General features: G+C 39.3%; 1 protein-coding gene across 2 annotated transcripts in view; it reads right to left on the bottom strand.

Moving 5' to 3' along the window:
• The window catches only part of GRB10 (growth factor receptor bound protein 10), a 146,297-nt gene that overhangs the window by 107,672 nt on the left and 12,860 nt on the right, over positions 1 to 25,765 (bottom strand). For both annotated transcript variants that reach the window (XM_027743560.2, XM_039378186.1), the window contains exon 2: positions 2,275 to 2,372. In XM_027743560.2, the coding sequence (XP_027599361.1) occupies positions 2,275 to 2,325 (51 nt within the window). In that variant the 5' untranslated portion in view covers positions 2,326 to 2,372. The remainder of the gene's footprint in view (positions 1 to 2,274; positions 2,373 to 25,765) is intronic.

The raw sequence follows: 25,765 nt of genomic DNA, 5'->3' as shown, positions 1-25,765 counted from the left end.
TAAATCATCCCATTTTTTCTGAGAAATTCTGGGACTATGTTCTGAATTTCCAGGAACAGAAGACAAACACTGCCAATTCTCACTGCCTGATTTTTATTGAAGAGTTCAAGAATTTGGAAAGGGCTCCTGAAAGCCACTGAAAGATAGTACAAAGCTAGAGATTGTTTTTAGGAGAATGCACTCAGTGTGACTGGTTTATGTGCTAACTCCTGAGAAAGAAAAAGAAAAAAAAGACCTGAAAGCTTCTGAAAGCAGCAAAGGTTGCAAACAAAGAGGCCAGTAAGAATTTCAGAGCTCTATACTTTGCTCATCTCCCCAAAACCAGAAAAAAAAATGAAGAGCAGAGGTAGACTGACAACAAGACATCCCAAAGGTTATTCTGTAGTGCACACTCACTTATCCAGGTTCTCGTTTTTCTTGTTTTGAATGTAATCCCAAACTCTGATGTGTCAATTTATTCTAATATTGCAGTTAGAGCATTAAGGTCCTAACCTTGGGATCTCTGGACCAATGTCCTTCATAGACTTTCATTCATATTAAGTCTGAAAATGTACCGAAAAAATAGAATACTTTACACTCTAATCTAGAGCATATTTAGTTTAACCTTCTTTCAGCCCTTTACCAACAAAATGCTGGCACTGCAGCCAAATTTGAAAGACAACTTGATGAAAGCTCCTAAGTCAGATTTAGTAGGGGTGGAAAAACAGATGTTCAGGGTTTTTTTAATGCAAACTTCAGTTCTGACAGAAGGCACAGTAGTTGTGAATGGGCTTCCAAAGCTAGTCTTCAAACTGGTTATAAGCACTTAGGGTAGTTAATACACAGTCAGCTATGACCACAATTAAATGAGTCACTTTCCCACCATCTTAAGTCACCCATGTTACTCTGACACGTTTAGTCTGCTGACTGCCCTACACTAAAGCAGATTATCTACAGGGTTTGTCAGAGAAAAGAAGTAACAATGAAAATTCACATTCTTACTTCTATGAACCAGTAAAGACACTATTTTCACAAGTATGACTGACATTCAGTTAAAGAACTTGCAGCTCAAAAATGACTGCATATAATGTCAAGTTTCTCTTACATAGCTCTCCTCTCCCTCAGCTTTGCATCATGACTCAGATGATGCTCTAAATGAATTGGAAGCATAATTTCACAGTGCATCAAAATTATGAAGTCCAGGCACATCTATTCACATATTCTTTTAAAATCATAGATCCAAGTATAGTAACAGATTTTCAGAACACCCAATTTCTCAAAGTCCATTCTATTTTTATAGCTGCAAAAACAGTTATAAAGGAACTGTTATGTTTTTCCTGTTATCAGCGAAAGCATTAAGGTACATTCAGATGACAAATCAGCATATACTAACATCAGACTTTTAACTCATTTAAGGTTCCTGTTGGGGAAAAAAACTGTAAGTTGACACATTACAAAGCATGCATAAATACTATACTTTTTTGGGAATTTTGTTGTTGTTTCTGTTTGGGTTTTTGTTTTTCTTCCAAATGAGTAGCATGACTGTAGGAATCACTACTAGTAATGTTTCCCTTGCGACAAAGGGAAAAGGTTTTAATGTCATATGACACTGTTTAATTATTAGTGTATCTACAGGATCCAAAATCATAACTGAACCCTCAGGGTGGTAATCACATTATGAAAACAAGAGATAAAAAGTGCAAAAAGAAAAGGTCATATCCAAACTAAAGAATTTGCCATTCCATAAAAAATTATGCCAACTAAAACTGCCCAGGAAAAAAAAAAAAGGAACGGTTACATGCATTTTTCCATAGTACCTTTGAAGTTAGCTGAGGGTTTATTAAAACATACTCTTTGTAATATGCCATATTGGCTGCTTAGATACAGCACAATGACTCAAAAAGCATAGGATCTAACCAACTGTAAAAATCTCTACCTTTGTTCCTACAAATATAGCATTCAGCAAGCATTGATACATTTCGGTGCAAGGCATTTCACTGATTTTGTAGCTTGCCGGGTTTTTTTTAAATAATTGACTTCTCCAAAGTATGAAATGGCTTTTATGAAGACAAATATAAAATCTTAATCAGTATATATTAGTGACCCAATTTTTTTTAGCAGCAGATCTTGGATACTGGGTGGTAACAGAGGCTCTATTCTCAAATGTTAGCAAAACCCAGAGAATTGCCAGACAGCTATTAGCAGTTTGATGAAAATTTTGAATGCACAATCAATCACCGACACACAGCAACATGATGCTACAAGCTGACAGGAACATGCAGTTTCACAACTTACTATCCGATAAGGAAGATGTAAAAAGGAGTCTGGGCAGCCAGCTAAAGCCATTTGTTCCTTCAAATTTTCTTCAAATTACATATACTGCTTCCCAGGACCTGCAGAGTACAAACAAACTGTCAGAAACCATACTGAAGACATTTCATCAACTTATTATTGAAAATAGTTGGAGGGGGAAAACCGAGAAGAGCAAGATGAGGTGATGAGGATTTGCATCAACTTGGGAGTAGCAATTCTGCTGTCTGTAGCCTAGAAAACACGTTCAATTTGGCATTTCATTTAAAATCCCAACATAACTATTCTCAGGCCGGGTGGCTCCTCCTTTATTTCATTGTCTTGACCATTTAAAAATTGGCTCTCACCAATTGAGGCTATCTTTTCAACTGTGGAAAGAAAACACTGAAATCTGAGTTAATTAAGATGACAGTCACTTATCATAGAATCATTTAGGTAGGAAAAGACCCATAGGATCTTTAAGATCCTTAAGTAGCATTAGTCTTCAATGCCTAGTTACACAACTTCAACATTTACCCTTTCCTGTCTGCCTTTTCTCTCATGATTTTATTCTCACACAATCTATCAAATAGGGTGGGTGCCCCATACAAATTCATTTAAGTCTTGCATTTGCTCTTCTGAGTGATTATCAGCAACAACTTTTCAGGGTGAGTTGTGTTTCTTTTAAGCATAGCTTCTGTGATCAGATACAGTTTGAAAAGAAATTGGCAAATATTTAGAGGTACATACGGCTAAAGAACTAAGAATGACAAAAGAGAAGGCAGTATTAAGACAATGTCAAGACAGTTATTTCAACTGCTGTCTCATAACAAAGGAAAGAAAAATAAACAAAAATAAATAAGTATATCAAGATCTGTTTGCTGGTCCAGCATTTCTTCCAACCACTGACATTCAACTGGAGACATCCCTGCAGACTAAGACAAGTGATGTCATCTCCAAGTAGATGAAAAAAGGGTGACTGGAGCAGAGAGAACAGGCTGCAAAGCAGAGTCAGAACTTCTACCACAAGTGAGTTTCTGTCTTGTTCGCTCTTATTATTAATTATATATTCAAAACAAAAGCTTAAGTTTTAAACAGGTTACCCCTGCTCTCTGCTAAGCATGAACTGTCACCAAAACAAAGCTGCCAGCCAGATTTATGGGACAGTTAAGTAAGAGACAAGAGTAAAAGACATCTTGGAAAAACTGTTCCCAGAGGAGTTGCAGCCTATGGTCTACATAAACCATGCACTCATCAAGGAAGCTTTATTTTATCTAGTTCCAGGGTAAGTTTGGCTGAGGTATGGTTGCCTCCTCTTCTATCAGTAAGGCAGCCAAACACCTGGGAACTCCTTTCTAGAAAGTAGTTACTGGGCTTCTGCAGTTTTCCGTGATCAGTTCATACAGCCAATTACCTCGGGAGGAAACTGCTCTTGGCAACAGCAAGTCTGAAAATCTATTCAACCCAATTTGCATAAATCAAGTTGTTTATTCTAGGTAAGAAGAAAGTTTAAACGCAAAATCTTACAGCATTCACAGTGGGGGATGAAGCAGAGGGAAGCCAGCTCAAACATCTAACTCTGTAGGCACAATACCCAACTTGTACTATTGCTAGTCTTCAAAAATATGAACAGTGGTCTACAGCCACATAACTATTTCTCCCCACTTAAAAGTTTGAAGTAAGTTTTTAAGACTGATCCGCAGATTTCACTCTAATCACCCAGTTTGTTCCAGGAGAATTAAGCATCAATTTAAGAAAAGCTCTTAAAAACCTTTTCATTTTGGGAAGTACAGTTTTCTGTAAGCACATGTACAGTGAAATTAGGCAAGCCACTGGAATAGTTGTTCTGAAGTTGGTCAAATGCATCAAGAACAAGGAGAACTGTATCATTAACCTCTAAACACATCATGACTAAAAAAAGTTTATGTAAAGGGATAAGGAAAAAAATTCAGCTTTATACTGCAATGGTTTTATGTTTATTATCACTTCAATATTTAGAAAACAGGAAAAGGCACAACTGCTACAACTTTAATGGTAGGTTATTTAGGACTGAATGTCAAAATACTGTCTTTTGATGTTTCAGCAAAAAGCTCCAATTCTTTTATAGCAAGATAGATTAAATATGTTTCTAAACAATACCAGACCAATTTGTCTACTCTAGGGTGTGCTGCAGTTTATGCCACAGCCCCATTATGCCAATGGAAGATCATAAATTACCTCAAACAATAGTTGGAGTCAAGACTGCATAATTCAACAAGAACCATTTGCTTTACTGCTACATTCTTGAGTATTCATTTGTTAACACTGCAGAAACAGAGGAGAGCAATCTCTAGATGATATCATTCCTGGTCAGTCACACATTAACACTGATTTAAGATCACAACTCTTTTGTCTGTCTAAAAGCAGTTTATCAAACTAGTCTTACCCTAGGAATACAAAAAGCCTTTGCTCACCTTTAAGATCTAAGGCCCTGTTGTACCACATCAACAACTAATAAATTCTATAGGGACAGAACTGTATACTGCTTTCCTGTGTTCCACAGATAAACATTAGGACTTAGAAAGAAAAAATAAATCAACTTTTCCTTTGCTGTTGCCTGAAACATAATTTTTAGCACTTCTCTTCAGAGATTGTAGCTGCGTACAGATGTACGTATTCTTTCCACACAAGGTAAACAGCACAAATCGCAAAGAGGTATTGAAGTGCCAAGTTACTGCCCTTTTCCTAAAATGCCTTAGATGGGGGAGAGAAAAATTCCAAAGAATTGTAAATAGAAAACAAGCTACGTAGTCAATCACTGTTACAAAACTCACTACATTCAGTGGCGGGAACAACTGTCATGCAACATCGAGTGAGACAGCCTGTGCGCATTCATAACCAAGCAATTTCATGTGCTGTTATTGGCCTGAGAGTTCTGCCTTGGACAGAGTCCCTGAAAGAAGGACAGTCATGATAAACGAAGTTTCAAAGGTCATAAGACTAATTTTTGGTATGACATTCTCCAGATTAAAGAATAGACTATTGTGAGGCATAGCTTTGATGTCTCAGTCTCTCAAAAGTGTTAAACCAACTTGCATAATCTAAACAAAGATTGGTATTCATCCCTCATGGAAAACACTGGAGGTATCCATCCTGGAGGTTGTCGCTGCTATGAATGAGTTGTTTAAGTCACAATCAAATTACCCACCTAACCAGTAGATTATGTTATTTATTAACTGTAAATTAAGCCAGGTGTGTTTTTTTGATTTATCACTTGCTCTCTGCACATTCCCAGCAGAGAAAACGGTATCTCACCCAGCACTCTGGAAGCAGACACAGCCTACGCACCTACAGATACTGCGGTAGGAAAATGGCAGGGGTATGGTCACTCTGCCAATTCAGGAAGTTTTCCAGGTTCTACATGTGCCATCTGTCAAAGTCTTTAAATTCAAGAGAAAAATAATTTTTAAAATGCAATCGCTTGCATATTAGTTGGGAACAGGAGGAAGGACAAAAAAAATATTTTAACCTGGCAGAGTTGCAAGACAAGCTCCAGAGTTCTTAAAAACTGGATTTATGCTCTTTTATGAAAGGTAACTTAACAAATACGTTGAATACTATACTCTTTTAAATATTTCATTATTTTTCTTCTGTAATGTTCTGCTTTCTGTAACTGAACTACAATGAAACAGGGAAGGGAAAAAAGCTTCAACAAAGCCTTAAATTTTGACCTATCTGAAGACCTTTCTCTAAGAGCTCAGGTTTAACGTAACTAAATATCACCGTTCCATTTCTCCCCACACTACAGCATGATGCTTAGCAGACCAAACCTGGATTTTCTTTAAGAAACTAGAACAAAGTCTTAAAACAACTGAGTTCATACAATATTCTCCCCTAAGTTACCTTCAGGACTGTCTAAGTCTACTTGACTTATAATATAACATCTTAAAGATTCAGGGAAAAAAGACCCTATCTGGCTGGTCCATAGAAGGAGCAATCTCCAAGACCTCAACTGGCCACTCACCTGGCTCCAGACTATCCACTACTTCACAGCACCTAGGGAAGTGTTCTGGTTTTTTTCTACAGACATATACATATATATGGATATCTGAATCACTGAAGCAGGTTTTCAAGAGGAAGCAAATAAATAGATACATCCAGCAATCCTCTACAACACAGGGCATAAGGACCCATCCTCTGAAACTTTCTTCCTCATCTACTCCTATTGCCATAGCTACAATGGAAATAAATTTGGATACAAGCAGCATGAGGCATGCCAGTGAATTTTCTGTAGTTGAAAGACCTGACAGCTAGCAATGTCCCCAGCTGCACTGAAACTGCGGGACCCAGATGTGCTTTTGCATACAAGATCCACACAACTTCTCACAAGAAAGAAGGCTGAATGACAAGTATGTGGGCTGAAAAGAAAGTGCCATCAGGTTCCTTAGCTGACTGGACTAAGGAGATTAGATCCTAGAACACCCTTGGCAGCACACAAGTTTGCCATCAGATTTCATTGTAGCTTTAGTAATCAGTATGTATAAGGATTCCTAAAGCATGTTGCCTTCTTTTGGTGATGGTTTCAGGTGGAGACTGTGTCAGTTTACAAGACTGAGGATGACCTCCACTCCCAAGGTGATAACTTGGTCAGCAGGACTCAAAGGTTCATTAGTGAAGGCTGTCAAACATAAAACCAAAAGACACTGACTTCAAACCATACTGGCAGCCTTACGTGCACAGAACAACACAGCATTGCTTTGCTAGGCACTCAGAGGACTGGATTCATCATCTCAAACATTTTATTGACCACTTTCCCAATTTACTCAGTCCAAACATATGCTTGTTTCTCTCCTCAGCTCTAAATGTCCCTCCTCACACCCCAAGTCTCCAGGTTTTCCATGCTGGAAAATAATACTTGGTCAATTTCCCTTCAAACAAGTTTTTTTTTCCTCCAGAACACCTCCCCAAACACTCCAGAAAGGCATCACTCTCCATCCACAAAAGATTCAATGACACAATCCTCAACACCCTGATGGCCTACTGAGATTAGCAGCAGGTAATATTTAAGAATACTTGTAGCTTTCCCAATTTCTTCCCACTTCCCTTGCACAAGTTGGTATCTGCAAACACGTTTTGTTACACGTACATACCCAAAAGGCATTCGCAAGTCTATGATACAGAGGAACTGCCTAACTAGAGAAATACTTTGAACATCTTTGAAAACAAAGCATTGTTCTAGCTAAAATTTCAAGTGAGTGTTGCACACTAAAATGAAAAGCATTGTTCAAAATATAAATCATCAATCAAAAGCACTCCAGTTACGTCCAAACACTCCCACGAATCCATACTAAAAAATCTGGTCTTATAAAAAAAGGGAATATAATTCTCTTTTGCCATTCTTAATTGCAAAGCTGTTAGTCTAAATATTGCACCTTGTAAAGGAAGCCACTTGCCATTGTAATTTTGCCAGAAAGTGAAGAATCTTGGCAACAGCAATTCAGGCTTTTGAAAGCCAAAACAGATATATACTTCAGAAGAAGCACAGAAGAGCTGATGCCATCCCACTTCCAGTCTTGCCAAATAAAATTAAATAAAATATATGCAGTTCAGCATTTTTTTTGTTTCCTGAATCTGCTTAAAATTTTGAAAAGGCTCAAGACTTATAGTCTGTGAATTTGTGTTCACCTCCTGACAGAGCAGGTTCACTGACAGCAAAGATAAAGTCCTGGGAGAAAAATAGTGAAATGGGACTTAGCCTGTCTATGTAAGGATTTTCCCCCTTATGTCTGAAGGAAGTATTCCAGTTAAAAACAAACAAACAAATAAAAAACAAAACAACAACAAAAAACCTACAAAAAACCCCCCAAAAAACAACAACAAAAAACAACAACAAAAAAACCCCAAACCTATAATGAACTTTAGAAATGTTTCCAAAACTGCAGTTTCACTCTCTCCCTTAATCACTGAAAATCTTCTTCTGCCTTTTAACAGCTAAATCCATAGCTTTGAAGCAGGAACCTTGGCAACTAAACAGAGACTGTACCCAAGTCTAAACAAAATGTTAATTAGACAGCAACTGAAATAAAAAACTATGCAGCATACAGGAGACAACCCCATCAGCAAGCCATATGCAGAGGTAGGGCAGGTCCACAGATGCATGACTGGGACAGGAGATACATGGGGAAGCGGCCCAAGGTGAACTTCAGAGAATGCAATGACTAACGGTCCCTAATTTTGTATGTACAGTTCCTCACCACATTCTTTGCTTCCATAGAACCAAAAAAAATACTATCTCTGTTCTCTGTGTTATCATTGCCTTGCCCCCCCTCCCCACTTCAATTTAGTCACATTTCTCGAAAAACAGAAGCCACATTTATAATTTTGGGAAGCAGTCTAAATAATTATTTTCTTATGTTATTTTAGGCTTTTATTTTCCAACCTGAAGACTTAGAGTGAAGTTATACAACAGGCAAGATTATTTAAAAGTTTTTTACTGCCAAGAACAGGACAGATGTCCCACTCTCTTCATCAGCCCCTGCTCTGCTTTCTTTCTCCACTTCCTCCCAGCAACTTCATGGTACTCCCTCCTTCTCCCCCTTTTGTGTCATGTATGGTCCTTAATGAGTTCAGCTTGTTTTAATTAACGCATTTATTTTGCTGGGTTAGTGTTCTGCTAAGGAAACAAGTGTAATAAACTTAGATCTGACAGGCAGTTCAGTTGGCACAATGTGAGTGGCAGGAGACCATAAGGAAGAGGGGAAAGGAACACGATTGCCTCCTTCCAGTGGCAGCAAACTACTGCATTGGCCAAGGAAAAACGTGAACTTTCATTTTCTTTGTTTACTGCCTTTAGGAGCTGGCAAATCTTTCCTACTGCACGTCTATGAGAATTACTTCTTTCCAGGCATCTCACAGAAGTGAAACATCTGGAGAAATCTCCAAATAAAATATAAAGTTGCATTTTTCTCAAAGCCATTTACTTTCACCTTGTGGTACCAACTCAACTGAAGTCTGCTTTTGTTGTACACGTACCAAAACACTGCTTTTTGCATTCAACACACTAATGAGCCCTAATGCTTTCAAACTGCAACTGGTGTGAATGATGTGGAATGGTACTCTGGGGTCGAACTTGGAAGCCAATGGCTCTAGACACCCCAGCCCAGAGACTAAACTACACACAAGACATTTTTCTACCCAACTCCCATACAATTAGAGCAAGTTCAGCCTGACAAAATTTAGGAGAGAAAATAGTTGAAACATATATACCAAGGTTTGATAGAGGGACTTTTAAATTCATAGAATAGCAATCTGTAGCAAGTATGCCCTGTTTTCAGCTTCTGTTCCCTCATTTCTCTACAACACTCCTTTATTTTGGAGGAGAAACTTCCAGAGTATGCAAAAGCCTTTCCTCCCCTACTGGTTGATGCAAAAGACAGATATACAAAAAAAAAAAAGAAACAGAACAAAAGGCAATCTCCTATCACATTACCTACTGATCAGTTTTTCAAGCATTTTAAGCCTGTTTCATCCAAATGATCCATTCATCAATCATTACAGCTACTCAAGCCTATTTTTCTTTACTTGGACGCTTTACGCAGGGGGCTCAGCAAAGCTTCTCAATGAACCTGCTAGTTTTTGTAACACCATACTGGCTACAAAAGGTTGACCATAAGACACTTCAAAACCAAAATGCACAGAAAGCTACAGACAGAGATCTGTCAATACCATTCACATCCCTCCTTATGTCTCTCCTGCTCTCCAGAGTCTTCAGATAAGTTAAAATACTTTTCCTGGATCTAAAACTTCATCATAGTGGAGCAAGGACATTAGACATTAGGTTTTTCACTTTGATGATTTACAAGGTTTAATACTGATAGTTAACACAGTTAAGCATACATGTGTCACTTGCTGTTCTCCCAGTAAAAGATTTTTTTAAGAGTTATTGACTAGGATTTTCAAAAGCTTTTGTTTAGACATCAAGGTTTATGTTTTTAAAGCAAATCAATTGACAGAAGGCCTTACAGTTATCTATAATTTATGTTCATGAATAAGCACTAGTTTATTTACATTGTCTAGTACCATATAAACAGTTGAAGCTGGAAGGCAAGTTTAGACATTTCAATTCAAACACCAGGCTACTCACTAAGATAGTATCTTTTTGAGATACTATTAGAGGTACACTTAAGTGTGCAGGTTATTCTCAGCATATCTCATTTGTATGGTTAGAAAAAAATTACATGCTGCGAACAGAGATGGATTCCCCAATATCAACAGTACGTTAATTCACCCTCCAAAGAATTTTGGGGTGACATATTCCCAAACATGGTTTATTCTAAAGAATTCAACTGTTGAAACAATTACTATAGAGACACCACAGTAAGTAACAATAGCACAGAGTAAAATGAAAAAGCAAACCCATTTTACATCTCATGCACAGCAGGGTAAGAGTAACCATTGTGTATCTTATAAGTGATAACTCAGTAAAGCCAGGAGAGCCCTGGACTACATCAACCCCAAGCAAGCAGATGACCATGAACTCTGTTTCTAGTTGCAAAGAGTGCAAGGAGGCAGCTCCAACAAATACTGTGTTGCTCTTGGGATGAACAGAAAATCCTGTCTATTCAAGAGTGCTATAATAAAGAAGTGCAAAAGATAATGCAAAGAAACTTAAATTAATACATACACTCTTGATTGATTAACTGGAACATAAAAGCTGTACCCAGTTTGGAGTCTGCACTTATTCACTCCCATGCAATGAAGCACCAGCAGTGCCAGAGCATCCTCAACTGCAAAAAACTGCTTGCGGTTTTAAGATACCGATGTCATAGATACCTCATGTGTACTTTAACGCTGCCTTACTAACAAATCACAACAATCTCTTCTTAGAGCAAAGAGACCATTTTGTAATCTCAGATGCATTTGCTGGTATTATGCAACACACAAGCTTCAAATCCACGGGTGGCTTATAGTTAGCAGCAGGCAATCAGTGTGGACTTTCAGAAAACAACTAAAATGTTACTAGTGCTCTATTCTTGATTTCAGGCTAAGAATTTCTATAAATAAATAAATAAATAAATGAAATATAGTGGACACGCAAAAGTCTTTCTTAACCCCTTTTGCTTTTCAGGCCTTGAAAAACAGTTTCAAGCTGACATCTCAAAAATGAGTATGCTGACCTACTTGCAAATATAATACCACCCTGGGACAAACAGGGCATAGCTTTTTCAAATAAGTGTAAGCAAAATAGAAAATAAACCTACAGAATAGGTTAATGTTTTGTAGAAGGGCTAATGTTCAATGAAAAGCTGAAATCTGGCCAAGTGATCACATGTTTTATGTGCATTAGTGTACATTTCTTTATTGCTATTAACAGGTACCTGCAGAGAGGAAGAAAGAGAATTATTCCCTCCTTTGATACTGAAGGTCACAAGGTCACCAAAATCTCAGCTTAATGAAGACTCTGGTGAGGTTGTAAGTGTCAGCTTCCACCAACCCTTTCAAAATGCAGTGTTGGAAAGCACAGTAAAGAAAACTGAAATAATACCACCCAGGCTTCATAGACTATGTCAACTTAATTAGAATGGTATTTTGGCAGCACCGAAAGATTATATATCGAAGGCTGGGTAGCGGGCCAAATACTTGACTAGAGTATTTTGCCAAGCCACCTACATTAAGAGCTATTTTCCTGTACTTTCAGGATGCCATAAAGGAAATCTGTTGTTTCAGGCCTTATTAGACTATTTAACAGAGGTATGAAATGCTGAATATCACCATCACTGAAGGTTAACTAGATACACATTAAACAAGGAACATGCCTAGTTAACCTTCAGACTACAGAGCTGATGAAGGGGAACATTTGTTCTCAAAGGGTGTAGGCTCCAGATGTAGCCAAAGTGCCTTCCCTATGTACCAATGTACTTTAACCCACAAAACACCTGTACTCCAAGCCTGGAACCCACACGCAGGTCCCATCTGCATTCTCCCACCTCCAAAGTTGTCCAACTGGTACTGGCAGCAGTAGAAAGGATGGAGAAGACAGCACCTAAGTGTCCCCACACACAACGTCATTTTACAGGCCTGCAGTACACTGCCCACAGAAGCAAATCAACATCCAGGCTACACACAGAATTGACCACAACGCTAATATAGGATATGAAGAAAGTCACATACCCATGGTGGTATGTGTACAGGAGAAATGTACACCTCTGCATTGCCACATCAGTCCGCGAGGAGAAATTTGCTCTCCTTATGTACAGTCCATCTCATTACACGGCAGCTATCTAAAAGATGTCAGAGAAAGCTGAGATTTGGATGGGAGGCCACTTACAACCTACACAATTCAATGAAGCACACCACTGGAGTACCTGGTTCTTTCCACTGACTACAAAGGGAATTAAGCAAACTGGCTCAGATGTAGCCATCCACAATCTAGAGGCACAAAACCAGCCAGAGGAATCCCTCCCCAGTGTTCAGCACATAAGCTTTAAACTCTCGGCACCTCCGGACAAGACTGAAAATTACGCCAGACTAGCCCTGCAGTATTCCCAGACTTTTTGTCTCTGTACTGCAGGAGTCAATCCTGACAAAGCTTCAGTTTCTCCTAGCAACTTTCAGAGTTTGATTTCACTCAGTGTGTGTGTACATATATATATATATTATACATGTACTCTTACACATGTATGTAAACTCTGTAAACAGATGAAGAGATTTTTTAGCTGCAGCACAGAATGCAAAAGAAAACTCTTTCAGCTGACAAGGCAGAACTCAGTCCACCTCAAACAAAACAAAACAAAAATCTCAGTTTTGTTCCCTGAACTTCCTTTGCTGTTTGAGGTAGAGATTTTGTTCACACTTTGCTCCTCCAAAAAGTTCTCCCTCTCCCAAAATACACTGCAGTGTAAGAAAACAAAAGATTTACCAAAAAAGCAGACTAGCTATCTTGCAAAAGCCTCTGTGAATATCAGAAATTTGAAATTTCTAACTGCTGCTGTTAATTGAAGAAATAACAATTCAAAAAGGTTTTTTAGCTTTGTATTTTGATCTGTGAAAGCATTCACTCATAATTAATACAATCAATTTGACAGATGCATCAGAAAATTCTTGATTTTCATTTCAGCCTCACTAATTAGCCGTTCTTTTTTATTAAAACCCAGCTCTGCACAAAGAGATGGCTTCACACAACTGTCTGCTTCCCATAAATACCTCCCACAGGCTTTCATGCTACTTTCTGTCATTAGAAGAGGGTGAATATTCCCTTCACCTAAGGCTCTGATGCTTACAGATCTCAGCAATCACTAGCTTGTAATATTCCCCATCTCCTTCAAACAGACAGCAGTACCACAGAATTTGCCACCAAATACTCTCTCCTCTTTATGGCATTACTGGTCTTAGATAAATTACACTATGGCTTGGAAACTATCAGATTTGTTTCCTGCAACATCTTTGCCTACGCATCTTTTCCAGTCCGGTAACTCATATAAGTCAATAGCCTAAAATAAGCAGCACAATTTTCATGATGACTGTATCATTTAACTGAATGACAACCTCTTCATTATACAAAACCAAAAAGCTTCTCTCTAAAACACAAGACAGAAGCAGAAGTTCACTGAAGCTGGATGCTTCTCAAGAGCCAGATTTAAAAAGGCTGGTCCATACAGAACTGCTCTTCTCTCCATGACAGGAAACGATAGCCATTGTTCCCAGAGAAGCACCCAGTTGTAGAACTTCCTAGTGTTGTTTCCTAAGCTACTGGCATACGTTTCTGCTCCTGCAGAAATGTAACAACACATTGCATAATGCAGTCTGTCTCAGTGGGACTATGTAGAACAGTGAAACATGCAGCAGGAATAACACAGATATAATTTTTGCCATGACAGCAAGTAGCAGCACTGGTCAGAAAAGGTCTTGTAGTTAGAGTAAAGAAATGCAGGATTATAGAAAACTACTACCAACAGACGGAGAGGGAGAAATACTGAGCACATCAGGAAACAATACACCTGAATTTTTCCCATGGTCTGAGGGACAGAAAGACATAGCTGGTTTTCTACCAGACTTTGAGGATAGATCCCTAAGTCTTAAGACAGATCTCTGTCTAGCAGGTTAAGCCTTTTAAGTTTTAAATGTCTCATGACATCCACTTTTAAAAACACCAAAAAAGACAACTGGAAAGCGCAGTTTTGCAGCAAGTCAGAACACAAACAGTTCCCTCTGTGAAGGCCACATGTGCCAAGGACTAGGCTCCAGCTCCCAGCACTTGAGCAGCACTGAAGTTTTCATTCTCTGGATGGAAAGTACAACACTGTTGACCACTTGCTCTGCAGACAAGTTAAGAAATCACCCCGTAGAGTCAGACAAAATTAAGTAAACGTGCCATTCGTTACTGGAAACCTTCTCCCTCGTATCCAGCAACAGGATGTATGAGAATGGTTCACAGCTGAGTCAGAGGAGGTTCAGACTGGATATACAGAAACAATTCCTTTACCAAGAGGCTGGTCAAACACTGGAACAGGCTTTCTAGAGTGGTGGTCAATACCCCAAGTCTGTCAGTGTTTAAGAGGCACTTGGACAATGCCCTTAGCAACATGCATTGACTTTTGGTCAGCCCTGAAGTGGTCACACAGTTGGACTGGATGATAATTGCAGGTGCCTTTGAACTGGAATGTTCTATTCCATTTGTTGAACATTCAAGGAACATTGTTTTATACCAAAATGGCTTTATCTGAACAAATGCTTAACTGAAGTTCAGGACATTCTCTTTCTTTAATTTGTAATTTTTTTCCTGATCTAAGTCAGGCATTGATGCTACACTGAAGATAACTACTTCTAGAAATGTCCATCTCGGAACACTCAGGTGCTCTCTTGCCATCAAATTTAAGCTTATGGAAAAAACAACAGTCAGTTGAGAAATAGTAAATTTCCCCTTAACAACCCTATTCTGTCTCAAAGCAAGATTAAAACCAGAGTCAAAAGCAGTTTAGGAAGAACAGTTTTATTTGACATTGAAATGGACGGGGAAGTTCAGGGGATCAAGTGCTATGTCCAATGTGAGAGGCTGATAACATCCCACAGCCATCTCAGGAATCACTCGGCCATCCGGCCAGGGCAAGGTTCACAGTGTCCCACATTTTATACACTATTCCCACTTCTCATCCTGCACCCTCACTTCCAGCACATGGCTCTCAGCTAAACCATGCAAGTTTGCACCAATGGCTGGCCAGTGATATTGGTCGGCAAGGGACCAGTTAACAATATGAATTTCACAAGCCCATTATTACAAAACAGATATGAGCAAGTACTCTGTTGGCAATTAGAGTTCCAGCTTTATTTTATTTATTCTAGTATAAGAACAGATGTTGCAGTTATTCAAAGGTTTTCACAACCTTAACTGCTGACCTTAATTGTTGTTAATCTTTCCCATGAAGTGGAGACAGACAGACGCCACCCTTATTTTGTGAAGAAGATAGTGAGCTGCAGGGTATGAATAATAAAAGACAGTATTGTCTGCCTTCTCCCTCCTGTGTGAAATACAAGTGTATTGGGATTGGCTGGCAGCATGGAAGAAAAAGAAAGAATGAATGACTCAGCTGTTTTATTTATTTTTTTGAAGGATGCATCTGCTACAAGATTGAGCCGTGACACTGACATTTCTTCTCCCTCCCTGGGAGCAAGTGAAGCTTTCAAGTGCCAGCTAAGGAAGTGCTGTATTAAGACTTCACGATGCCTGAAACAGCTGATACACAAAGCACCCTGTCCACCTCATTGAGCATCACTCAGGCTGTAGTATTAAGAAGCAAAGAGTAGAGTTTCACAGGGCAGTATTAGGTTTCATAAACAAGTTCTCAGACTGGACAACAAAGCAGCATTTAATTATGTGCTAGAAATATTGCAAAAGATACATGAGAGCTTCCCAGGTCTTTTCCTTTGCCAGTGGGAGGTTTGCCTGGCACTTCTTGCTCAGGTGTGCCAAGTTTATATCCCTTTTTTTGCTGCAAAAGTTGGAGAGTTAAGTTTTCTAACCAAGGAGTACATTAGTCTGCCAAGTGTACTTAAAGATGTTAACTTGGTGTCCCAGTAACTTGAGACCAGGCAATGCAGAGGAGGGGCACAAGTTCAGAAATGAAACACAGGATGTACTGATGCTGTACCAGGCACACCCAATAACCTATGGCAAGAGCCCCAGAAGTCAGGGTAGTGAAGATCAATTTCATGTTTATGGTTACCTTCAAACAAACGCCCAGACTGAATCTGGGGCACAAGACTTAATCCAAAGACCAGCCTAGAATGGCACCTGCTACCAGCTCTAATGCAAAATACAGGAAATCAAGTTTTCCCACACCTCACCTCAAAAACTCACCTTAGCTGCAAACATCTTCTAGGTTTCTTGACAGAAAGAAAAAGTAAGGACTGTTTTGATTTTAGTTCCTTAAGAGATATTATGTTTGTTCATTAAAAGAAGTCAAAATAAATAAGCCAACCAGACACCATATATACTAGACACCTGCTGACAAATTACTTTTAAGAGCAGCATAAAAGACTGTAGTAAGTTGCACAACAGAAAGCATTCAGTCAAGATTTCTAGAGGAAAACATCAAACTACCAAGCTATTAATTATTGTACTTACCCTGTCACGCATAAAGTGATTTGGATATAGCATGGAAGATGGTAAGTTATATCACTTTTTAGAAATGAGTTCAAGGTAAATCCAGTGAACTGAAACATAGGAAGTGACTTCTTTTCTGAAAGAACCGGTTAAAACTAGATAACATGGACCTGAATAATAAATAAGATGGCATGAGGAAGAGTCAGTAACTCTTTTGCAGAAGTTATGACTCAAACCTACCCACAGTTTATGATACTGTATGAACAAGACACATGTGGACATTATCCCTAGGCTGGGGACACTTCAAAGGACCAGAGCTGCTATAGTTTGCAGGAGTGGTTCCCTCTTAACACCCAGTTGAAGGATAAGAATTAAACGGAGGAAAACAGAGCCTTTTTTTCCATACAAAGAGTCTCCAGAATGACTGTAGTGGCCATTCTTTTCAACATATCCATAAGCTCTCTGAAATGTGACACAAAAATTGCCAGCAGTATGATGTGTTCAGTCAGAGTTGGAGCTTCATGCATAGCACAGCAGAATGATATCACGATTGCAGGCAAATGGATAGCCAAAAGGGCAACTCTAATTTCCACAAACTCAAGCCAATGTACAAAAAGAAAAATAACCCTGCCTGTATGTACCACTGAAGTTTTAAGTGTCAGGAGTCTTAAGTCTTGTTTGAAGTATCACCTTAGAGGGAAGGCGGGGAAGGAGCAGACAATATCTCACAAGGAAATATAGTAATACAGTATTAAGAATCCAGGAACTGTCACAAGCAAAGCAGAATCATGACAAATCATAAAACCCAGGACACACCCACTTCTTGAAAACTGTGGGCTGTTATGACACTAAAAGGGTAAAATAGAATTAAAAAGAGTACAGAGAACAGGAATTCCTGAAGCAGAAACGAACAGTCCTGGATTATTTGGCACAGAGAAGAAGAGAGACAGCTGAGGGAGAAGAAGGCAAACATTGAGTGGAGAGGAAACATGCAAATCTTTTCAATGGGATGACTGGACTTTGATCAATGTGTTAAAATAATAATAATTTAGGTTAAACACTGGAGAAAGCTTTTTAAGGGACAGCACCTACAGTAATGGGTGTGCATGCTCTAGAGAACCAGAGTACAGTTCACCATGAAGCAGAAGGGTCTAAAAGCAGAGAAAAGCTCCTTGCAGGCTTCCTACCTAAGAAACTGCAATTCAGATTTTTTTTTTTAAATTAATAGTCCTGGTTGTGAACTGTGGGCTCCATGCATTAACCTAATAGGGATAGTGAAGGAGAGCTGGAGGGACAGCTACATCACTGAGGTGCAGAAGTACCACCTCAGCACTGCCACACTGCATCCTCCAAAAAACACTGCATCAATTTAACAGATTTGCACCTTTAACAATTTGGCAGAGAACTAGAAACTACAGTTGCTAGGCATCCTCCATGTAACATTTACTTTTAACAGCAAGTCCTGCAGACTGCTGCAGTATGAAGAAGGTAGAACACATGTAGCCCGTGAGTTGACAAGCACACGCCTAAATTCTGGCTCTCTACCACACAAAACATGATCCACTTTGCCAAGGTGCCTCTCTCACTATTTCCATGGGAACTTACTACATCCACGATATGCTACATTTTAACACTGTATACAAAAGATGCTGTTTTCATGGTGGGCATCTAGGAAGACTCTTCCTTGGCATTTCAGGTCAGGACAAGAGCAAATCGAAATCTAAGGTTTTAAAGAACACAAAGCTTCCTGCATGATAAAGGAAACCTGATTATGTCCTCCCAAAAATCACAACATAAGCCCAACACCATACTGAAAGCTGCTAAGAGACCACAGCTGAACAAAGCCTTGAACACTTCTCATAACCTTTTTATTTTTAAAAAAATGAAAAGCTACTTTCAAAACAACACAAGAGTCACGACACCAAAAAGATTCTGGCTTTTTCATGTTCTCAGAATAGCATGCTAGAAAGACATGTACAAAAATAGAAGTTTTAGGTGCATTTTGCTTTCATCTCAAGCATCATCACAAGTCTATCCAATGAAGCATTTGCATAAGGCTCTGATCAGATGCAGCCAATCACTTGAAAGGCCCCCCAGACCAGAGGATTTGGATGCTGGAGCAGGCTTGCACCTTCCCCATCACCCCGCACACGCTGCACATGAAGAAATTCAGATTCCTCTAACTTGCTTTACTGTAATCCAAGCGTTTTAATAGAAGGTGGCAGCCAGCAGCATCACCAAAAATAAAATCATCAGAGGGAAACTACTGACAAGTAAAGTAATATTTTGTTTCAGGAGGTTAAACACGCAGGTTATTTTCACTGTACTTCTTGAGTGGAAATCAAGCAGCAGCAGCAAATTTTGGGAACCATACTCCCTTCTCCTTCATCCCCAGTAGGCTAAGCAGGGGAAAAGGAAGTCTCCAAACCAGCCCCTCTGCTCCTTGACTGCCTAGATTCACCCTCGCTGCCCTTCTGTGGGGCAGAACAAAGCTCACTCACTGCATCATGGAGAGCACCACTCCTCACCTCCTGCTCCCCGCCTTCTAGGAATTTCCCAAGCAAACACTGGAGGATTAGGAGATGTAATGCTATTAAACACTGCAATATCAAAATCGGAACTAAAGCACATAAAGTCTGCCTTAAGAGGAAGGGGGGTTTTGTTGATTTTTTTTTTAACCTCTGGAAAAGCATCTAAGGAACACAGGGAGGAAGCAATGTCAAAACTGGCAACTCTGCAAGCAAAACAGACAAGTTTACATGCACATTGCAACCTGCCTGCTACTTCAGATTACTGATTGCAGAGCAACAAGTTATTCTCTCCCTAATTGGGTCCCAGTCTAAAATAGTCCTGTTATTTTTAGTACAGTACTTAAGTATCTGAACTGTGCCCTGTACTGCCAAAGCTGGCATGCATCCCTGGCCATACCAGAAATTCCGATATTAAACAAGAACACACACGCCACATATCCAGGCCAACGTTTGTTCTTCTGCCTTGTCTTTAGTGGGCGACTTTAAAGACTTTAAACATTAACAGCCAGCCAAAAATGGCACAGGCTTATATGCTAATTCTGCATTTAAAGCCTCTCTACCAGCTACTGTGCAACAAGAGAATCAACCCAGCAAGGAAAGACAGAGGGTTGTGATATCACCGATTAGTTAGAGACAGTCAGTTTGCTTTTAGGGCACAGACAGAAGATGGGAATGGGATTATTTCACCTCCATTTTGCCTGTTATGAGTCCATACAAGTTCTGGGGCACTGGAGGAGAGGATAAATCCAAAATGCACTGTAACTCACCCCTATTCTGTCCCCTTCCACACTGCATGTACACTATGGATTAAATTTAAACTAGTTAAGAAACAAAAGGCCTGTGTTAAATATGTTTACACACACACACACAGAAGGAGGATTATGTAAGATCTGTCTCACAAACAATATGCTTCTGCAGAAGAAATGAGATGATCAAAGCAAGACTTGTGCATGTTTCCAAGTCAGTCTTCCCACCTTCCATCACAGGGGTGACAACCGTCCTGCAGCATGCTAATTCTGGAGTGCAGGGAGCAGAACAGAATCCAAAAAAACCATAGGCTGCTCCAACAAAGCCTACCTTGTCACCATGGGCTGACTGCCTTGTGCTTCCACTGTAATCTCATTTTTGTTAGACCAGGAAGAATAAGTTCCCGGGAGGAATTTACTCTATCCTTTTACCAAGTACTTTGCAGCAAGGAAGTCAACTCCATGAAAGAGCTTTAAAGACAAGATCCTAACCTGAAAGACGGCTGCCAGCCAACAAAAATTTGTTAGTCTCTATTACCACTAGACCATCTGTTCTTGAAACTGTACGTTCCTTTTCAGAAGGGTTCTTACTTTGTGAACAGCATTATCATTGTTCTCTCTCTCTCTGTGTTCTATCAACAGCCCCTTATCCAACGCACTTCTAGATCCCGTGGTGACACAGGACTAAGCCTCTGGTTTATCATATCATTATCTAGTCAATTTGGGTTCATCAGTATATTTCAGTACTTTCTATTTTCAATTATTATAATCTCAGACAGCAGCAGAAGCAACATATATAAAACCATTCATGGTTTCTGAATTACGGCTGAGTTGTTCAGGGGCACCAACTAAATGATGTTCTCAAACCCAAGTCTGACAAAAACAGCTGAGGCAAAAATTCAGCCTTTTGGCATGTGCCCATTAACCATTTCAGTGCTTTGATTCTGGATGAAACAATTTGCTTTGTATTTGAAGAGAGCTTTCTGCCACTGACTGTTGTTTCTCATCTCCGGTTTTTAATTGGCTTCCCAGTTAATCCTCAGACCCAAGATGTTTAAGTTTTGCTGTTGCCTATATATGACAAAAAGCAAGCAACAGTTAGTTCTTCTGTCTTGCTAGCTAAAGAGGTCAAGCAAAGTCCATTCATCTGCACTCCACTAAAAGAGCAATAGCCTGCAGACAATTATTGCAATACCAAAATAAGTGAAAGTGAAACAAGAGACATCAAAAACTCATTCTGTAATTCCACAGCAATAAAATAATGATTAAGGGAAAGGTCAGTCCACTCATGGCTTTCTGAAGAAAGCTACAGGTAACAAGACCAAAACAAAAACCCCCAACTATTACTAGTGATGATAGGACAGAGGAGAGAAAAGAAATTAGATTAATCAACTTTCAAATTAGCTGGTTTTCATGAAATTCAGTCATGAATTGAACAGTTTGAATTTTTCTTAAAGCTTCAAATCATTAGCAGTTATTTTTGAAATTTCATAGTGGATTGAAAAGGTAGCAGAGGCTACAGAATGGCAAACAGTGACATCCTAAAGAAGTGGGAGGAGAAAGGAGTGGAAAGAAAAACCTGAAGAATGATATTTGTTGCCTAATTTGCACATGGATTGCCATTAACCCATCTGCTAGCATCAGGAAGAAAATAAAAGATTGACTTCAACAAAAACTGGTTTTTCATGCATAAGCCGTGTCAAACCAACTCAATATCCTAGTACGTCAGAATAACGTATTTTAGGAACACAGAAGCAGTAGACACTGAATCTTGACATTAGCAAAACCACATCAAAAAATTCAAACTGCATTCTCATGAAAAGATAGGAAAACTTTGTCATACTGTTATCAATGGAAACAGTCATCTTATGGCAAATTTGAAAGTGACTGGGTAACTGCACTGACTTACATCACATTTTTGACATTTGCTTGGAATGTCAAAAAAACCTGAAATAGTAACAAAATAGCCTGACATACTGAATAACCTGTGCAGAGATCTGCCCTGGTCCCACACTGTTCTAATGCTAATGATCCAGATAATGAAGGAGAAAATGACACTCATTAAACTTGGGGAAGCTGTTAACTTGAAGCTGCCAGCTTGGTGGAAGACTTAATTCAAAGCAAGTTTGAGAAACTGGAAAATTCTTTGTTGAGAAAGAGACAAATACCACACAGGAATGTACAGAAGAACATATGTGAGAATCATGAAGCAACAGTTCTGTTCTACTTGTGGCTGATAAAGCTTCCAGCACAAAGCTGTACCCAGTCTACAGCAAATTTCAGAAAAGATCAACTGGAAAGAATCCAAGCAAAAGCAATAGGAACATCACAGAATTAGAAAAACATGACATCTGGGAGGAAAAAAGAAAAAACAGAATTAACTGGAGCTCAGTCAAAAGAAGCAAAAGTAAGGGTCATGATGAAATCTTCTAAATCTGTGAAAGCCTGCTGCAAAGAAAGAGAAAATAATCTGTTCTCTGTGCCCACCACTTTCAGAAGAAGAAACAGAAAAGTTTAAAATGCAAATATTTAGGAAAACATTACTGGGTGGAGTGGCAGGGAGGGTGTGGAGTGCGGGCACAGAAAAAAGAGAAGCACCAAATCAAAATTGCTAAAATGGGGGAAAAAACAGTGAGTCAGAGTACACAGATTTTCCCCCAATCACTTTCACCAAGCTCCCATCAAAAACTGTATACTCCAAAAACAACTATACTCCAGCTTTTCATTGACTAGTTGACCTCTGTAAAGTCTCCTCTCCAGATCTAGGACTGTGCTACAAGAAAAACAATTTCAACAGGTACATTGTCTCCTCTCTCTCTTCAAAGGACAGTACTCAAAATGAGAATACCAATGAGTTGCTTACCAACTGTAACCTTCTGTGCCAAAATGTCTTAAAAAAACTCCACCAAACAAACAACTTAAAACCTTAGGTGCTAAAATAGCTTAAGAAGGCTAACCCATCTACTTGCTTTTGTTGATACAAGACTCCAGCTATGTCCTAACACTACAAACAAACCGGTACCTGACAAAAGAGAGGCACAGTAAAAATGCCTTCAATGCTAGAAATTTTGCTCTCCAGTCTCATTCTGGGGGACAAATAGCAGGAACACCACTTTGACTATAATGTCTTGAGTATTTTTAAATGCTTAGCCACAATCAGCAAGCCGTGGATGAAGATCTTCTGGTTTCACTGCCTGTCAGTTTTCAAAGGGTACATGGTATAGAGAAATTTCTTCTTCCACAAGATCATGGAAGATGATAATCTATACATGGCCATCCCAGCACAATTAACTGGAGTCGGTACTGTAAAGTGCAATCTTATCATTCTGCAGCTTGGCATTAACACTTATTCAGTAGCAAGCATCTCTAGAAGTATGGATGGGGTGGGGCAGGGGGGGAACCTGGGGAAAAACCCAACAAAACTTCAATCCCTTCAATTTTTTTTAGTTCGTGGACTGTGAGCACTGAGCTATAGCCACCAGTGTATTCCAAACTGCATTTGCATTTGTTCTCACTATGCAAAACATGGGATTATCTATAGGAAATGAACTCTGATTAGAAATAACTGCAAGCACTATCATCTTATCCTGCCAATAAGATGCAGTCCCCCTCCCCTGCAGTTTGGTTTCCACCATTTGCATCAATAGAAGTAGCTGGGGACAGACGCTTCACAAATCTCCCAAATCCAGTACTCCTGGGTACAAGACTTATTTTAGCCTTTAACCATCCAACTGGAAGATATTTAAGCATGCCACAGAGGCTTAAGGGAGGCTTTGAAATTTCATTTGCTTTATATTGTGCAGTGTCAAAAAGACAGTAATTTCTCATATTTTCTTGAGTATCCCTGAGTGAGATGCTGATGCAGAGATAAATATTTATAAGGTTAGTTCATGCAGGTTTCCTTAAATCTGACTAGATCTAACTCCTTGTTTTAAGAAGTAGGAATTATATGTAAATATCACAGCAAATGAGGATATAAGAGTTAAGATCAGGTTTTTGTGCATGGGAGGGACTTGCTCTGGATTTACAGGATTAGCACCAGTGCCCATCCCTCCCTATCAGGAATGACCCTCTGCTCTCCACTTTGCATCTTTACAACTGCAGATACTGGGATCTTAGAGCATGAGGCTGCCAGCCCACAAAGGCAAAGCACCAGTTGCTCCTAAAGAGTGACAGGGCTGGGACATAAAAGAAAGGAAAATAAATTGGTTTTAAAAAGTAAAATCAATAGGTATAGGCATTTGAAGTCAAGAACGGTGAACAGGCATTGCCATTTCATGGAGTTCCGCTGTACCATTGTTTGTATTCAGAGCAGAAATGTTTTTGCTCAGGTGCCTCACCATGTGGTTATCCCTGGAATCCTTGGCTGTCTGAACGGCCACCAGACCACAGGACACGGCACATAAACATCTACTCAAAATTGACACATGGTCTAGAGCAGGACTGAAGTCAGGCAAAGTTTTAGACGCAGATTAGCTACCTGTATCACAAGTGGGATGTTTACTATGCATTGTGGTATAAATACTTGTTCTCTCTCAATTTTTTTCTCAACACTTCCTTCACCTTTGGCGAAACAATCATCATCTCTGAGAATTTAACTTCTGCGACCTGGGACATGGAAGCAAACACAGAGTGATACAACCATCACACAGGCAAAACACCAAAAACTGCCTGACAGCAGCTCCAAGAAAGTGTTAGTATTACTCGGAAAAGATAATCATATCAGTAATCACTTTCAGAGCCATGATTTAGCCATGCTTTGAGCTAAGACATTCCCATCACATCATTTTCACCTGAGGAGGGTGGGGATACAGCCTACTTTGCCTTTTCACCTAGAAAGACATACATGACTATAGAAATCAATTTGATTCCTTCTCCTCTCACACTGCTGACAAGTGGGTGCACTGGGAGGGGGGAAAAAAAACGCAAAAGATCAAGTTGATGAAAAAGTTGAGCTGTATCAATACTGCCCTTCTTTGTGCCTTCTCAGTTCTCACCATGTCTCCTAAACTCTCTTCTTTAAAGCATCTTCCCCTCTCCCCTCCCACTGCTACAAAACACACATATGAGCAGAGAGGTCACTTGGAAACTGTCAATCAAATCTTCAAAACCAGATTGGAACGGTTTTCTTTTACAGTGTGTATCTCAATAAAGAAAACAAACATTTTTAGTTGGCGTTCATTTACATTCTTTGTTCAATTTTAGATCTTTAGTCTGTATTCAGTTTTTCCTCCCTAATAATGGGATGACTAGATTCTTTCTTATAGGATGGAAAAGGGCAGAAGACTTTGCAGTGTTCCCTTGTGGAAGATGACACAGTAATTCAAAGCATTATAGGTCAGGTCAGCTTTAGGATACAGCTACTTTGGACTGCTCTGCTTTGGTTTATACAATCCTGTTACTTCTTCATTGACCAGACAAATCTTTAGGAAGATTACTGTCATGCTACATCTTCAATGATAAAATAACCCATTTGCAATCCAGGTTGCACTTAAAGCAACAAGGTTGTAAAATAAAAGTGTCGGAAAGTCATTAAGATTCATTTAAGCTACCAAGAATATGTGTTTAATTTTAAACTCCTAATGAATTTCAGAGATAGCATCTCAGGTAAAAGTCACTTTTAATACAATCCTTTGAGTCCA

Source organism: Pipra filicauda, unplaced genomic scaffold, assembly GCF_003945595.2.
Source record: "Pipra filicauda isolate LSUMZ 115617 unplaced genomic scaffold, ASM394559v2 scaffold130_size2058158_pilon, whole genome shotgun sequence".
NCBI lineage: Eukaryota > Metazoa > Chordata > Aves > Passeriformes > Pipridae > Pipra > Pipra filicauda.
The sequence above is the reverse complement of the archived record's forward strand: the minus strand, read 5'-3'. Positions and strand labels throughout refer to the sequence as shown.